Source organism: Saccharomyces mikatae (assembly GCF_947241705.1).
Source record: "Saccharomyces mikatae IFO 1815 strain IFO1815 genome assembly, chromosome: 15".
Classification (NCBI taxonomy): Eukaryota; Fungi; Ascomycota; class Saccharomycetes; order Saccharomycetales; family Saccharomycetaceae; genus Saccharomyces; species Saccharomyces mikatae.
This window is the reverse complement of record NC_079270.1, coordinates 1,079,250-1,095,438: the sequence shown is the minus strand read 5'-3', so window position 1 is coordinate 1,095,438 and position 16,189 is coordinate 1,079,250. Positions and strand designations below refer to the sequence as shown.

The 16,189-nt window shown below is 36.3% G+C and overlaps 5 protein-coding genes across 5 annotated transcripts; 1 reads left to right on the top strand and 4 right to left on the bottom strand.

Annotated features, from left to right (window-relative positions):
* Window positions 1–1,397: 1,397 nt before the first annotated feature.
* On the bottom strand, window positions 1,398–1,850 carry SMKI15G5220 (uncharacterized protein; the record flags this gene model as incomplete). Its single annotated transcript, XM_056226029.1, has 1 exon — window positions 1,398–1,850. One exon carries the CDS (start codon window positions 1,848–1,850, stop codon window positions 1,398–1,400), a length of 453 nt encoding a protein of 150 aa, XP_056079789.1.
* Window positions 1,851–2,532: 682 nt separating this feature from the next.
* SMKI15G5210 (uncharacterized protein) lies at window positions 2,533–2,850 on the top strand (the record flags this gene model as incomplete). The annotated part of the gene is made up of 1 exon (XM_056226028.1): window positions 2,533–2,850. The coding sequence occupies one exon, from the start codon at window positions 2,533–2,535 to the stop codon at window positions 2,848–2,850; it is 318 nt and encodes a 105-aa protein (XP_056079788.1).
* A 2,183-nt stretch (window positions 2,851–5,033) lies between these two features.
* On the bottom strand, window positions 5,034–5,396 carry SMKI15G5200 (SRP1/TIP1 family protein; the record flags this gene model as incomplete). The annotated part of the gene is made up of 1 exon (XM_056226027.1): window positions 5,034–5,396. One exon carries the CDS (start codon window positions 5,394–5,396, stop codon window positions 5,034–5,036), a length of 363 nt encoding a protein of 120 aa, XP_056079787.1.
* Window positions 5,397–9,471: 4,075 nt separating this feature from the next.
* Window positions 9,472–11,106, bottom strand: SGE1 (Sge1p; the record flags this gene model as incomplete). Its single annotated transcript, XM_056226026.1, has 1 exon — window positions 9,472–11,106. One exon carries the CDS (start codon window positions 11,104–11,106, stop codon window positions 9,472–9,474), a length of 1,635 nt encoding a protein of 544 aa, XP_056079786.1.
* A 1,062-nt stretch (window positions 11,107–12,168) lies between these two features.
* SMKI15G5180 (SRP1/TIP1 family protein) lies at window positions 12,169–12,543 on the bottom strand (the record flags this gene model as incomplete). Its single annotated transcript, XM_056226025.1, has 1 exon — window positions 12,169–12,543. One exon carries the CDS (start codon window positions 12,541–12,543, stop codon window positions 12,169–12,171), a length of 375 nt encoding a protein of 124 aa, XP_056079785.1.
* Between the last annotated feature and the right edge of the window lie 3,646 nt (window positions 12,544–16,189).

Genomic DNA, 16,189 nt, shown 5'->3' with positions numbered 1-16,189 from the left:
ACACCCACACCCACACCCACACCCACACCCACACACCACACCCACACCCACACCCACACCCACACACCCACACCCACACCCACACCCACACCCACACACCACACCCACACCCACACACCACACCACACCCACACACCACACCCACACACCACACCCACACACACCACACCCACACCACACCCACACACACACCACACCCACACACACCACACCCACACCCACACACCACACCCACACCTCACCACAATATCAACACCTACCATGCCTTCTTCTTTCCCATAACAGCTCTCCATACGCCTACGGATGCTAAAAATACACTACTCCCATCTTACCCTACTGCCACACTGCTCCTCATCCTCACCTCTCACTCAGTTGCCATGGTTACCACTATACATCACCATACATCACCATACACGGCACTTACCTCAGCGCTTCACACCCTGTGCCATTTACCCATAAAACCCACTTTTATTCCCATTTTAGTGTTTATAATGTATTCTACGGACCCAAATATCATATATATGCACTTACTTGCATCTAATATAACGTATTTTGCCAAATTCTGTCTACTCATTATATACATATATTTATCACAATTTAAAAAAATCACCAATTAAATCACCCAAACATAAAAAATTTCTCCAAATTCACATCGATTCATAGCCACATATTATCATTCTATTAAAATGTGCTAACCTAAGAAGTATGACTAGTTTATAGTAATATATGAAAAAGGGTCAATAATCTTACTAAATTATGATTAATGAGCTAGATCGCAATTCCTTACGTCACCACACGCCCTGCGCCATTTACTCATAATGTTAAAATATGCTAATTAAAGAAGTATGACTAATTTACAATTAGTCACGAGATGACTAATCGCTACTAGGCAAAAGGGGTGCAGTAATAAGACAATAGTACATATAAGAATGGATTGTATCTCATCAAGAGAATACAATAGTATGTATGTTACTTCTATAATAATAAGAATGTCCAATAATCTTACTACATTATGACATATAAGCTAGATCGTAATTCACTACGTCAAAAATTAGCAGTTCATACGGACCTAAGAACAACAAATATTTAATTGGTAGTTATATCAAAGAAAATGATTGGAGTCATAATGATTCAAATCTTTTTGTTTGGTTCTGGTCGCTGAAAAAAGTAGTTACCAAACTTTTAATTTCATCTGCAAAAAAAAAAACTAGATTATATTTATGTTTCATTATAAACTGTAAAAAAAAAACAAGACAAAAAAAGCAATCAACTGATTCTATCCCTTTTTTTTTTATTGAGTTTTTAGAATTTTTTAATGTTTTTAAATTTTTTAGAATTTTCTTATTTTAATTTGAACTTCTTTAAATCGATTGATTTTGGGCCTGGAACTTCGCATTTCATTTGCAATGCCAAGTTTTGAAATGTTTTCTACACTTGCTACATTTTTTACCTGAGCATGAGTTACCTCCACAAAAATAGCCACAATTATTAGCCTTACCTCCCCGTTTGTCAAGAGTACTACCATTAATAGTCTCGTCCGAAATCAAATCAATTGAGCAGGTCACGTTTCCTTCGTTGTATTGAGTTTGACTGATACCCTGGCTGTATAATTGCTGGGCCAAGTCATCAAGCTCTGCGGAAAACTCTTGCAGCCAGGGAAGAATGGGATTATCACCATAAACGGTTATGTCGTCGATATATGAACCATTTGTTGCCAATGCAACGGCTGTTAGGCCATTCTCATTGCCATCTGTGGACTGAATATATTGAATGCCATATCCTTCTTTGGAAGCTTCCCAGTCCATCAAGCTGGTGAAAGCAACGGCACCGAGAACATTCGCAAGCTTCATTCTTTTTGATTCAATTCTTTTAGTGAACTACTTGCAAGATACCATTCAAGAGAATAAATAACATTAAAGTTATCCTCGACGCCTTTTATAGAGTTGAGAAAAGGTTTACATTATATATCTTCATTTTGTTGAATTTTAACAGAGGTTTGGATTAACGTATAGGGTAATTAGTTATCAGAAATAGAGTTGGATACAAATTAGTATAAATTTTGTTGGGTTCAAACTGCTAATTGAGAGCGCGTAACCATAAAAATACCAAACTTTATATTCATCCATAATGCAAAATATTTCTCGCTCTGCATATCTGTTTGGAATTTTCTCATCCCTTTCTTTTTTTTTTTTTTGATTTCTTTTAATGGAAATATGTTGTTTTTCCATCATATGTTGAAAATGGAAGGGAAACTTGCTCATTTATTTTTCTCAAGAAATTTCTTAAAATTGAAAAAGCCGCGCACAATGCCGCGCGAGCATTTTTCCTGCAGGAGTAAATCAGGAAAAGATGCAGCACTATTTTCACCTTTTTGACACATACGAAGTTTTGTGATTCCTTGGTTTAAACTATTCTCAACGATTGCAAAATAGAAGATTTTCTAAAAAAAATTTGATTTAAAACGACTATGGTTGCCTTTGTTGCAAGAATACCATTTTTCGCTGTAAATTAACTTGAAAAAGGTGTAGCAAAATGAAACTCATTCATGTTTTAGGGGAAGAAGTGTATAGAGATCTAATGAAGTGGGAAGATGAATATGAGAACTGCGGTATTGCTTATGAATATACTCGTGATGGAAGTCCATATGGCCTTCTTGCTAAAGCCGTAGATAAAAGTGATGTTGTCATTGCTGAAAAAGTCGTGTACGGTAAATACCCCATTCGCCCTTGGCTAGAAGCATTTGGAGCACAGCTTGATGATTGGGCAAATCAGTTAAAAGAACAAGGTATTACACCAGATCAATATAATGTTGGATATACCTCGTGTCCAAGGGAATCTCTTTTTGAATAAAGGGTAATAAGTGGTATTTAGGATGGTGATTCATTGTAATATATTTTACAGATTCATTGAAAAAATATTTAGTTTTTGTCCATTCGAATTTGTATTTTGGTAAATAAATTAAAAGATGTTGAATGTGATAACCCAAAAGCATGATATGACTAATGATTTATACCACTTTTTCACCGTATACTAACCACTCAATTTATATACACTTATGTTACTATTTCAGAAAAATCACCACCAAAATAACCTAACACAGAAATAATTGTTGATAATTAGTTGTTTAGTAAGTTGTAATAATTAAGAATAAGTCGTTCCTTCTTAAATTATATAAGAGAGGTATATAAAACATACGCTGATTGATTGTGTTAAACCCAATGGTTCAGACATAACTCGGAGCATAGACGATGAGATTTTAGTTATGGCTCATCTTCTTATATACTAACTTCAGGTCAATTAATAGATCTTTATCTTACTAATGCAGTAAATTCTACTATTAGAGTTTGCCTACTCCAATTTAATTTGTATCATCATAAGAATGTTTGTATTCCTTTATCCAACATTATTAGTATCATGTTAAAGAATGTTCGTCATCAGTTACTCCGGTTTGTATGACTAAATTTATAGTAGTAATCACTTATTCCAACATTTAGAGTTTACGTACATAAATAATAAGAGAAGAAAGTTCCCAGTACGCCAGGTAAAATACACAGGCCCATAAAACTGAGAAAGTCCACCAAGATTCTCCGCCTAAATGCTCAGTAAAAAGTTTTCAGAAAAAGTTTTTCACTAAACGTCAAATGGGAAAACAGTGCACTATTTATACTTTTTTTCTTTTGCTCTTTCTCTTTATTTTTCAGGAAAAGGAAACGGTCCGGCCCGCCCGCCCGCGCGACTCCGTGCCTTACGCAATTATCCATGAAAGGACTGGTTGTGCCGTTGGCACACTCTGCCTCATAAGGATCGATGAAGCCAATGGTTCGCTTGAAGTTGGATATGTAGTCTTTTCACCGGAGTTACAGAAGACAGCAATCGCTACTGAGGCCCAATTCCTTTTGTTGAAATACGTGTTTGACGTTTTACAGTACAGGAGATACGAGTGGAAGTGCGATAGTCTAAATGGGCCATCCAGGAGGGCGATGCGCCTAGGGTTCAAGCACGAGGGAACCTTTCGACAAGTGGTGGTGTACAAGGGTCGGACTCGAGACACCCAGTGGTTCTCAATAATCGACAAAGAATGGATGAACATCCGTAAAGCATTCGAGCAATGGTTAGACGGGGAAAACTTTGAGGATGGTAGACAGAAGAGAGGATTGGCTACAATAAGAGAAGGCTTGTAAAAAGACTGATCGATTATATGCAAGGGATGTATAGATAGCACTATTCGGTTATCATATTTATAGATTACAATGTATTTCACAGACATGTGTATCCGCGACTTCCTCTTCCACAACGAGGAATCAAGTTACAATCATGCTCTCGTTTAAACCGGAATGACGGTAGAGGACAAAAACCATCGTTCGAATATGCCACACCAACACCAAAGTCGATACTGACATTGTTTTTGGCTCCCAACATTCTAATACACCCATCATGAAACGTAGTGCCTGCGTTACCTGTCATTCAGAGTGCTATTCTTTCATCTTCTTCCATCTTATACCCAGTGAATACATACGATATCTGACCGGGTACCGCGATAGCATTCTCAAAGAACTAAATATGAAAGTTGCATTGCTACGACTGGTCGGTAACTCGCACAGACCCTGATCTACCTACCAACCTTAATTGTAAGTGACACATAAACAGCGAATGACTCCGCGCCCAGACTCTTAAAAAAGAACAAGCCCTTTCATGCGAGAGATAAAAGAATGTGGAGGTATACATCCACTTCCTGCTTCAATATTCTTCGATTTAGATGCCAGTCCTTCCAAATATATATATACATATATATATAGTCTCACGCTGCTTATAAGTGCAGCGTACATCAGAATATTACATTGCAGCAGAAAAGAATGTCGTCTCGAGGCTCATTGTACTCCGGCTAATGGTATATGCACAGCATTTGTCAGGCAGGTTTATAATATTAATATACATTTACATATAATAAACTGTTTTCATGGCAGAAAAAAAGCTTTTTTTTGTTTTTTCGTTACTCAATGTCTATAGAATTTCGTTCGTAAAGGCGTCTGTCTCTATTTGGCGACAGTGTAGATACCATCCTTAGATAGAGCCTTGGAGATAGCTGGCTTTAATCTGGTGGAGTACCATGGCACACCAGTGATCATTCTGGTCACTTGGTCTGGGGCAATACCGGTCAACATGGTGGTGAAATCACCGTAGTTGAAGACAGCTTCAGCAACTTCGACTGGGTATGTTTCAGTTGGGTGGGCGGCTTGGAACAGGTAATATTGGGCCAAATGGGCTCTGATATCGGAGACGTAGACACCCAACTCGACCAAGTTGACTCTTTCGTCGGATTGAGCTAGAGTAGTGGTGGCGGAGGCACCGGCAGCAATGGCGGCGACACCAGCGGCAATTGAAGTTAATTTGACCATTGTGTTTGTTTTGTTCTTTAGTGCTGATATAAGCCCTACTAGGAAGAAAAGAATGAGTGCATATTCACAAATATAGGCGGTCAAGTCTGCTCTATTTATACAAATTCCTTCACCAGCTGGTGCTGTCCAAACGAACCACCCACTGACACTCTTTTCTCACCTCAAGATCCTACATATCTCATCTAGCACACCTTATCCACCGTAACTATAGAAATGCACTTGTCCTTGAACGATTCGTGCATTCGTCACAAACTTCGTATATGAAGGTATGTTTACGGTGCCTGTGTTTGTATTCGTGTGCGCGCAAACCTTGATCGACAATTATAGGGGTGCCCAGGTGCCTTCGAAAGAACCCTTTTACGTGCCTGTCATGTTTTAATTTCTTTTTTTTTTTTTTAGCATAAGGAGTATCTCGTATTGGCAGAGACCTTCGTACAGAAGCTATTGTCTAAACCCTATACTAGTATAGTCTTAATGATCTTCGCGGAATAACGCTACAGTTCGTTTTTCCAAACTGAAGTAAAACAGCTATGATGTGCTGAGAGTCGTACGTACTCGTAGTAGTATACGAGCTCTGTACTGTCACCAAGGCCTTTAAAACTCGGTAAGCGTGACCCAGAGGGTGGATCGGCATTGAAACGAGGAAATTAAGCTGAATTACGCCTGTAATTGCGCCTCTCGAATATATGGACACAGTTCAAATTCTAATGATCTGGGCCATGCAGATCTCTTTGAATCTAAAATGCTACTAAATTCATGCCTAAAAAACACTTTACAATCAGTCCCGTCAAAAAAACTCCTCCTTCGAGCAAAAGTTTTGCTCAAAAAGGTACCTATTCATTTTCTTTGCGATTTCGTCCCACTTCTCAGGGCCACTTCCTTGAACATTTATTATAATTGACAAGAACTGCATCTTAAACTTCGTTTCCACCGCTTTCATTATTAAATGAACATCATGTGCCGTTTCAAGAAATGCACTGGTAGCATACAGGAATCGAAGTAAAAGGTTAAAATGGCGAGAAGCTCAAAAAAAACTAAAATAAGAAAGGAACAATAATGGCAAATAAGAATTGGAAATCTCCTTGAAAATTGGAGTAAGCTTAAGAAGCAGCATGTCCAAAAACCCTGACAAAAAAATAAAAAAAAAATAAAGAAAGAGCGCGAGTATAATCTGATCACTAAGCATCCTCTTGAGAACCCAAGTGACCTTGAACCGGTAAGCCTCTTTAGGAAGTTGAAGGCCCTTTAGGTAAATAATGCTCCCTATGTTCCAAGAGTTGATTAAAACCCATTGTTTTTTTGACTTCTGTAAAATGAGTTTGTAACGCTTCTTCAATGTAAGGAACGGAATCCTTAAATGACTTAACTCTTGCAGCTTCGTCTTTTTTCAGAAAGAATGGTTCGAGAAGAGTTTTTCTGAAGGCTTCTTGGCAGTCCACGGTGTCAAAGAAAAAAATACTTGGTATTCCAAGTTTTATTTCTGTAAAAGTAGGAATTTAGATTTGTTGCAACAACTTCCCAATCACTAGGGTCCGTACCTGGTGTATTTTTAGTAATTTCCTTAGAAAATTGAGTAAGTTGTTTTGATAAGGCCCGTTTACGAGATAGCAATTGAGCAAGGAGTAAAAACGCTAGCCCTAGAAACAGAAAAATCGAAACTACAAACGGATAAGTCCAATCGGTGGACGTTTTCCACCAAACACCAAGTGGCAACCATAATAGTAACAAGATACGAAATGCTAAGGACTTATAGATCTCATACGAGTACCAGGTGAATTTATTTCTAAAAATCTCTTGGGGTAGGACAGTCTTTTGGATTCGAGATCTTTGGGAGATAATAATCCCATGCTCTTCTCATCTTCAATATCAGTATCTTTCATTTTGGCGATGAGACAGCAGTTTGAGGTACCTGTCATTTGGAGTTGAACTTCTGGCAGCTCGATTTATATATAGTTTGAAAAAGAAAAGCCGCCAAGCGGGCGCGCGTTATGAAACTTTGCGTAGAGAGTAGCCAATATAATGGAAGCGCCTTTCATTGTGTAATACTATATATAGGTGATATAACTATCTATCAAAAAATAATATTTTTTAGAGAGAAACGAATCAAGGAACGTGAAAAGTATTTTATTTATAATATATTACGGTAGCTCCTAGATGGAATAGAAATTGTATACAAACATATATTCTCATATCTAAAATAAACTAAGTTATAATTGAACATAACGAAATTTTCCTTTTCATTTTATGTTCTTACTGAATAAGTTGTGTCTAGCTTTTAATTGACTGAAGATAGGTAAAACTTAACTTGGAGAACAAATTGTTCATCGGTAAATGTGATAAAACATTGTTGTAAGAGAAGGGTAGATATGAAAATGTAGTAATGGGGATATACCCTTTTTTAGGAACCGAAATTGACGAATAAAATCTCTAGACCCTCCTGGGCAATTACTTGTAACGAAAAAGACATATACCCATATATGATATTTTAACGTTTAAATGTAATTCGTTCTGATCAGCTAAATAACCGCCACCTACGGCAATCTCATCTCGAGCTATTATAAATCCTCTCAATAGCCATTGGCATAAACTCGCACCGAAGTACGCAAAGCCAATCTTTCTCAATCAACTCTTCACCTTGGTTACTATATCGAAAACGGTATATGAATGTGACTGCAAACATCCACACAAAAACCACACAAAAGCATATTATCCTTAGATTGGATTTCGATAGCCTTGTTGATCATTGAAATGTTACTCGAGTGATATTATATCCCATTAATTATGATCTTTTATTGACGAAACAAAATACGGTAATCCAACCATTTTAAATAACGTAGCAATGATTTAAATTGTTTTAACAGCATGTTTTCATTTGGTATTACTGAATCAACTCAACATTTTATGAAGATTTGGAAAGAAAAGTACGCCAAGAACGATGTACAAAATCAGAGCAGCACATATAAATGTCCCTGAACATTTCAAAGGGAAAAGAAGTAAACACTTCACCTAAGTGAGGTGCGACTACCTCAAATTGTAAATTGGATCTTTTTGTACTTACCAACAAATTTTTATACTTTATTTTTGGTATAGCTTTTAGAGGTGGCGCTGCAAGTTAAAGCTTCCAGAAATATCAATATAAAAACAAAAATCTCAACGGTTTATGTAATAACTGTCGATAATTTAGTAATCCTATTCACTATGATTAAAAAAAATTGCACACAATGAGAATAACAAAACTTATAACTGTCTGTGTACTGTAGCACTTCCTCTGAAGAATGCTTTTATATAGCATTATTTCAGAAAACCAAGGGGAAGTGGTGAGCTTACATTCGGCAAAAAACTTTAATAATGAACTTAAAGGATTTTTGAGTATTAAGATTATCGCTTTCATACTATTATCGTAAAAGCGGTAAATGATGTACATAGAATATACTAGGATGGTTTTTAAAAGTTTGTGAATCCGTGAAGAGGAATTAGTAGTCTTACATAATGATGTGATCCTTCCTGGCTTCGTTTCATATGCTGAGATTTACTGATCTTGTTATATTTTCAATTCCCACGCTTCAACTGTAGTCTACTGGTCTCATATTTTACGTCATCCACCTAGAATATATGTGATAATATTTTGAAACCATGAACAATACCATTAATCTGTAATACTAGTGATTGTTTTATTGTAGTTGGTTCTTATTCCGACAAATCCATTAGAAAAGGATTAATATGAAGTTTTGTATTTAAAGTGAATTTTAGGCGTACACATCACAAACAGGATTCAATTTTGATAGAGTCCAGAAGCTTGATAATAATCTAGTAAAGGTATTCATAGTCATGGTTACATCCTCATATTGAGTTATTATAGGCTTTTGTTGTATCCTGAAACTTGCATGACTGTCTCCTAAATAACTTGACATAAACTCTGCTTGGATTAATCTAGCTCACTTTATAGTAACGATCACAGACAGAAAATGAAAGACAGTATCGTTTGATCTCGTAATATTAGATACAGGATGCTCTCCGTATTCTAAAATTAACGATAATCAGTTAATTTTATGTCAACTATACACCATAAACGTGTTCATTGTTGTTTCTTTACTGATACTGATGTTTTTTTGCTTGAAGTAAATACGCCAAAGAAAAATGAAAGAGCATAGCATCCTAAAGCACAGTAGAAAACGTTGTGGATAGCTGTGTTGATGAACTGCGATAGCAAAGACTGGGGGCCATCATAATTTTCTGTTCTATAAGCTAAAAGTGTTTCAATGGACGTAAATTGTGGCAAATTTGCATTGGAAGAACGCAACTGATTTTTGAGCGATGCTGTGAATATCATGGCCCCAATATTTCCCCCAAAAGAAAATCCCAAGGATTTAGCAAACGAGTTAAAAGCTGTAACTTCAATAAACTTGTTCTGAAAGTCTGGGTCATCAGGTGTTATCTGTACCTGAGAGCTTAATAAAGTTGCCTGGAAAATGCTACCGAAAGCAATTCCTGGTAGAAGAGAATAACCAATTGATTGAGAAATTTCTCCATTAATTAGCGTAAATATACCCGACCCAACGATCCCACAAAGCACGCCAAAAACAATTGCTGGTTTAATGATTCCATATTTTGCGTTCAGATATGCTGTGGCCATGGTTGTAATCATGGCTGGAATTGATAGTTCCCAAAGATGGATACTTGCCAACATAGAATTTCTCTTCAATACCAGCTGATAAAGCTGGACCAAATAAGCAGACTGTAATTCATAAGCAAAGCAAGAAAAGAACCCTGTTATGGAACTTGTGAATATCCCAGCATTTGACGCAATTTTCCATGTCAGTAGTGGTCTGGCATACTTACTTTTGTAGTGAACACCCAGTAATGGTAGAATATGAAAGTCGTAAGCACAAAACAATATCAACAGAATGGGACCCAGAGTAAAAAAGGAAATAATGATACTCGAATTCCATGCGAAATTGTTTCCACCAAATGAAAGACCTAACATCAGTAATGTAAAGCCTGCTGATGATAAAATAATCCCGATCATGTCCAGCTTAAATACAAGTATCTGGAATACCTTTTTCCAAAAGCTTGCTTTGAAAATTTCATAGTATTTATAACTGGTAATACTATTGATTTTTGATAGTAACCACTTTTTGGAAAGCCATTTTCCCCCAGATGCACAGCAAAAAGCCAAACTTATGAATGCAAACGCTCCGATCGGAAGATTGATATAAAAGCACCATCTCCAAGACAAATGTTCATTAAATGCTCCACCAATGAATGGTCCTACTCCCTCTGCGATGACATATGACACAGCAAGTGCTGTTATCATTATTCCTCTATAGTTTTCTTGAACAATGGACGTTCCAACAACAAAAGCAAGTGATTCAATCCCACTTCCACCGAATCCTGCAATGACTCTTCCACCAATTAGAGTTCCCATTGTGTTTGACAGAGCTGAAATCAAAGACCCAATTTCAAATATAACAACAGATATCATTAAGCACTCCGTAGTACCAAGTATTTCAGCTAGGCGGCCCCATAATAACATGAAAACCGCATTAGAAAGAGCATAACCAGTAACTAACCAGCCTATATTCCCAAAGTCATGGAACTTAATGCCAATAGTATCATATAAAGTAACAACTATAACAATATCCAAAGCTGCCAGGAAAAGGGTCAATAAGAGCGATGTAATACACAACGTTAAGCTCAAAGTTTTGTTCATCGCATGAATACGTATGATGATGATAAACTTTAAGTGCTTAACAAACGCATCAAATTAGTTACAAGGCTCTAATTGCTTACCGAAGTAGTTCTATTATACTTTTTTTTTTTTTTACGAGGCGTAGTTGTTTATCAATTATTTCCTTCATATTCAAATGAAAAATAAAATTGATTCACACCTGATATTGAATTGACAACATCTCCGAACTTTGGTTAAAAGTAAAAGATTCTTTTGATTAATCAATGGGTTTTTGAATAATTTTGTATACGACAATGCTTCTTTCGTAGCATGCAAAATTTTCATCAGCGCCTTCACCAGGTGATATTTTTGTTCCTGTTTAGCAAACTAAACTAAGAAATGGGTAAATCTTAGAAAAACTTTTTGGATTACGACTTTGTTGAAGGTAATTGCATCATTTGGATACTATACACTTGAAGCCCTACTCACAGATTTAGGAATCTGCAAAGCTGAAGCTGGAACAGTTTTACAAAGTATCGAGAAATAGCACTGATTATCTTTGTTTTATTCTTTAGAAGATATGGCTAACTTATTGGAACAAAGTAATTTTAGGGTGGAAGTTGTGTTAGGCAGTTTGAAGAAGAAATAGTACTGTATTCATCTGCTACTTGATATATATATAGTGGTACAAAGCTGTGCATTATACTTTTTTGAAAAATACAGATTAGAAAGTATCATTTTATTAAAGAGAAGAAAACCAGATCGTCAAAACATTAGTTTTTTTGGATAAAGTATCAGCGTTCAAGAAATTGGACAGCACCTTTTGATGGATCTGCTACTCGCTTTACTTCACTCTGAATATACGCATCAGTCTCTTATACTCGCTGTCCACCGCAGTATTACACCAAAGGAAACTGCCAGCACCCTTAACCAACATAATATGCAATAGAAACCTTATTTTTAGGACACATTGTGTGAATAGGTTTTGTTTTATAAACAATGTGATTCGAATTAGGCTTATAATATTAATATACATAAGGTTACGTTCCTCTATCTACACTATCAATATTTTATTCTAGTTTATTTTCGTAACAGTGGTGTCCTCTATTTTGGAATGGCAGTATAGATACCATCATTGGATAGAGCCTTGGAGATAGCTGGCTTTAATCTGGTAGAGTACCATGGGACCCCGGTGATCATTCTGGTGACTTGTTCTGGAGCAACACCAGTCAACATGGTGGTGAAATCGCCGTAGTTGAAGACAGCTTCAGCAACTTCGACTGGGTATGTTTCAGTTGGATGAGCGGCTTGGAATAAATAATATTGAGCCAAGTGGGCTCTGATATCAGAGACGTAGACACCCAGTTCAACCAGGTTGACTCTTTCGTCAGATGGAGATAAAGTGGTGGTGGCTGGGGCAGCAGCAACACCAGCGGCGATAGCGGCAACACCAGCGGCAATTGAAGTTAATTTGACCATTGTATTTGTTTTGTTTTTTAGTGCTGATATAAGTACTACAAGGAAGATAATAATGAAGGCATATTCACAAAGATAGATGATCAAAGTAGCTCTATTTATATAAACTTCTTATGCTTGGACTCCTTCACAAACGAGGTATCATCTGGCACCTGGCATCTATTCCTTTTCACATGCCTCAATATCTCTACGTTTGTATCATATTCACTGTCGCTATGAAGATTTACTTGTTCTTGAACGATGCATGCGTTCTCTATACTTTCGTATATGAATTTGTGTTTTATGATAACTATGTGAATTCGTAAGTGCGAAAAGTAAGAATGCTTATTATAGGGGTGCCCAGGTGCCTTTAAAAACCCTTTTATGTGCCTGGAATTTTTCTTTTTTTGGTCAAAGAGATTATCCGAGATTTGGTTTAAACCCTCGTTCGGAAGCTATTGTCCAAGCCAGGTTTGCTATTTTTTAAACGATTGCCGCGGGAAAGTAGTGGTTTTCCTCTTCCCCAGATGAAATGTAACAGTAATCATGCATTGGAAGTTGTATCCCGTAGGAGTCGGAAAAATCTCTGCACTGTCACCAAAAATTACTAAAATTGTTGAAAGAGCGCATGAGGAAGGCACTAGAAAGAGCCCAGAGTTGAAAATGTGCAGAAATCCAGAGAGTTGTACCTGATGAAAAAGATATTGAAATCAGTATTTAAAAGAATAAAGCCCAATATGACAAGAAACAGAACCTATATTGTAGAGTTTGCATCCTAGAGCCATGTTCTAAACCTCTTTTGTTGCTCCACAAACGATGAATAGCAATTTCTAGGATCTCATGCTATAATTGTTAGATTTTACGTGGTTTTTGAATTTTTCCTCTTCACGGTGGCAACGAAAATGTCAGTATTTATGTATCTGTCTGTAGCAATACTTAATCAGAACGAAATGGTGCATGAGCACTGATGTCGACAATCTTGAACTACAACTTTTGTTGGAATGAAAATAAACTATCGTCTGTCAACTAGTAGTCATACTACTAGTACATTATCATATACGGTGTTAGAAGATCACATAAGTTATGAGAAGCTGTCATCAAAATGAGTGGAAGCTCAAATGCAAGGAGTGATATTGTAATAGGATAATTAATGACAACGTATGTAACAGAAGAAGAAGCATATATTTTTCGTACCTCGACTTTCCTCGGTTAACTTTACTATACTAAATTCGTCTCACAGTATAGTCTTCGCATGAATATATCTCACGGTTGCATCCAGCGAAGCCTATATACCACTATCCTTTATAATTCTAAAGATCATTCGCTTAAACTATAACTAATACTAAAAATAGATAGCTTTTTCATTTTTTTATTCTATTTGATATTTCTATCAAGTTTCCATCTGGATCACGGATGTAAACTGATAATATTGGACTAATCGTGCCCGTACAGATTACAGGCCGCTCTTCGATTGGAACATTCAAACTCTTAAGGTGCTTAACTATGTTTTTCAGAGGATCCTCTGAGATAAAACACCGATCAGCAGATCCTGGAGTTGGTTCTTGTGCTTTGGACTCAAACTCCTTTCTCACCTCATGTATATTGATTTTCTGGCTACCAAAAGTAGGAGCCTTACGATTGTTCCTGAATGATGTAATACCAAAACCAAGCACTCCTCTATAAAAGTCACAGGAACGTTGAATGCTAGCAACGGTTAAAACTAGATGGTCCAAACTTACTATATTGATATTGTGTTGGAAATACTAAAAATTTATACAGTATAAGCTGCACTAAAAGAATTTTGCTCTTGATACCAATAATATTCAATCTTTTTGGATTAGATCCCTAAAAATTTCAGAAAACGGATTGATTATCATAAAAAAAAGAAAGATAATTGAACGATGACAAAAAACAATATCCGCAAAATCTTACATGAAATGTGAGATTACTATTATATATTTAATCTCAAACCCCCCACTGCATCATTTTCTACCTGAAAGAGATCAATCTTATTGTTGGAATAAGTGATTACCACTATACATTTATTCATATAAATTGTTGTAGTTGATGACGAACATTCTTTAACATGATACTAATGATGTTGAGTAAATTAATACTAACATTCTTATGGTGATACCAATTTAAATGGAGTAGGGAAATTCTAATTATAGAATTTCCTGCACTAATAAGATAAAGATCTATTAATTGCCCAGAACTTAGTATATAAGAAGATGAGTTAACACTAAATTCTTATCATCAACACTCTGATTTATGTCTGAACCTTTTGGTTTAATACAACCAATCAGCGTGTGTTTTATATACCTCTCTTATATAGATTAAGAAGGAACGACTATTCTTAATTATTACAACTTACTAAACTACTAATTATCAACACTTATGGACCGTAACAAATAACTTTCAGGAACGATCCCTTCTCGAAATGGTATATAAATGTGTTCGTTTCCTTCTATCAAGGTAAAACTGCTTTGTACTTTTTTTTGCATGCTCTTGGTCAAAAAATCAATCATGTCACAAAACAAATTTGCGAAGTTCCCAGGGCTTCGAAAGGGCCCCTCCAACAGTAAATGTGTGCATGCCACGTACCGTGACATCATCTTCAAATGATCCAATAGCTAAATTTGTTGTAAAGTATGCCGTTGAAAAATTGACTGACCCTATTTTACCACTCTTTGCGTGATTCTCCATATAGTTAATCTATCATGAGAGGTCAATTTCAGCGTGTGACTTGGATCAGGAAGTTTTGCATGTTATCTGCTTGTTCATGGTATTGCAACAGATAAAAGCATGAGTCACAAATATGCCATTCGGCTACCATGGATATCCTCTTGAAAGAGCATCTCACAGATTCAACAGGTGAAAGTCAGGAATACGCAGATTTAGTAACTAAAGCCATTATTGGACATCAAGATTTGGCTTAGCCTGGTTAAATAACCACTTCGGAGCTCATTTAACGGATGGCTACTGCTCTTGACAATGGTACATATCCAAATCCTTATCTTTTTGTTTTTGCAGTAAATAGAGGAATTTTATGAGTTTTACTAATAATTTCTCTTATTTTTTGACATCCTATTGCATAGTTGCGTGTAATCGTGCTTTGAAAGAACAGGCTACTACAAATTGACATTAATAGAAATTGAAAATACTACTCCTTATTTTTCTATTCATACATAGTAATGGTAGATGTCACTTTTGTTTATTGGTGGTATATAGAAAAAATTCTCCGATGAACCAATTGTTAAACCATTTACCATTTTCTGCCAATTCCGAATGACGTGGCGTTAGAATGATATTTTTCAACTTAACCGTTATAGTTAGTCCCTGACCACCCAGTCCTTTCCTGTCTAATTAATTTACGATCTGCACATCTTCAAGATTCAACACCTCTTCTATCGCTAGGCTTTTACAAAGGTGGTAGAAAAGTCATAACAGTATGGATTAAAGCTCGAAGTTCGAATAGAATATTGGGTTTTTTTTCCCAATTCATTTTCTATTTTAGACTTAAGAAGATTCGGATACTCCACGGATTCCTCTTCGTGAAATAACTGTCGTGAAAGGTAAATTGGTGCACAAAACTCAGGCTACCTTGTTTTGGGTTATACACGAATTTGTAAAGGCAGTTCTTTTTACAATGGAAGGCATTGTGTTAAAT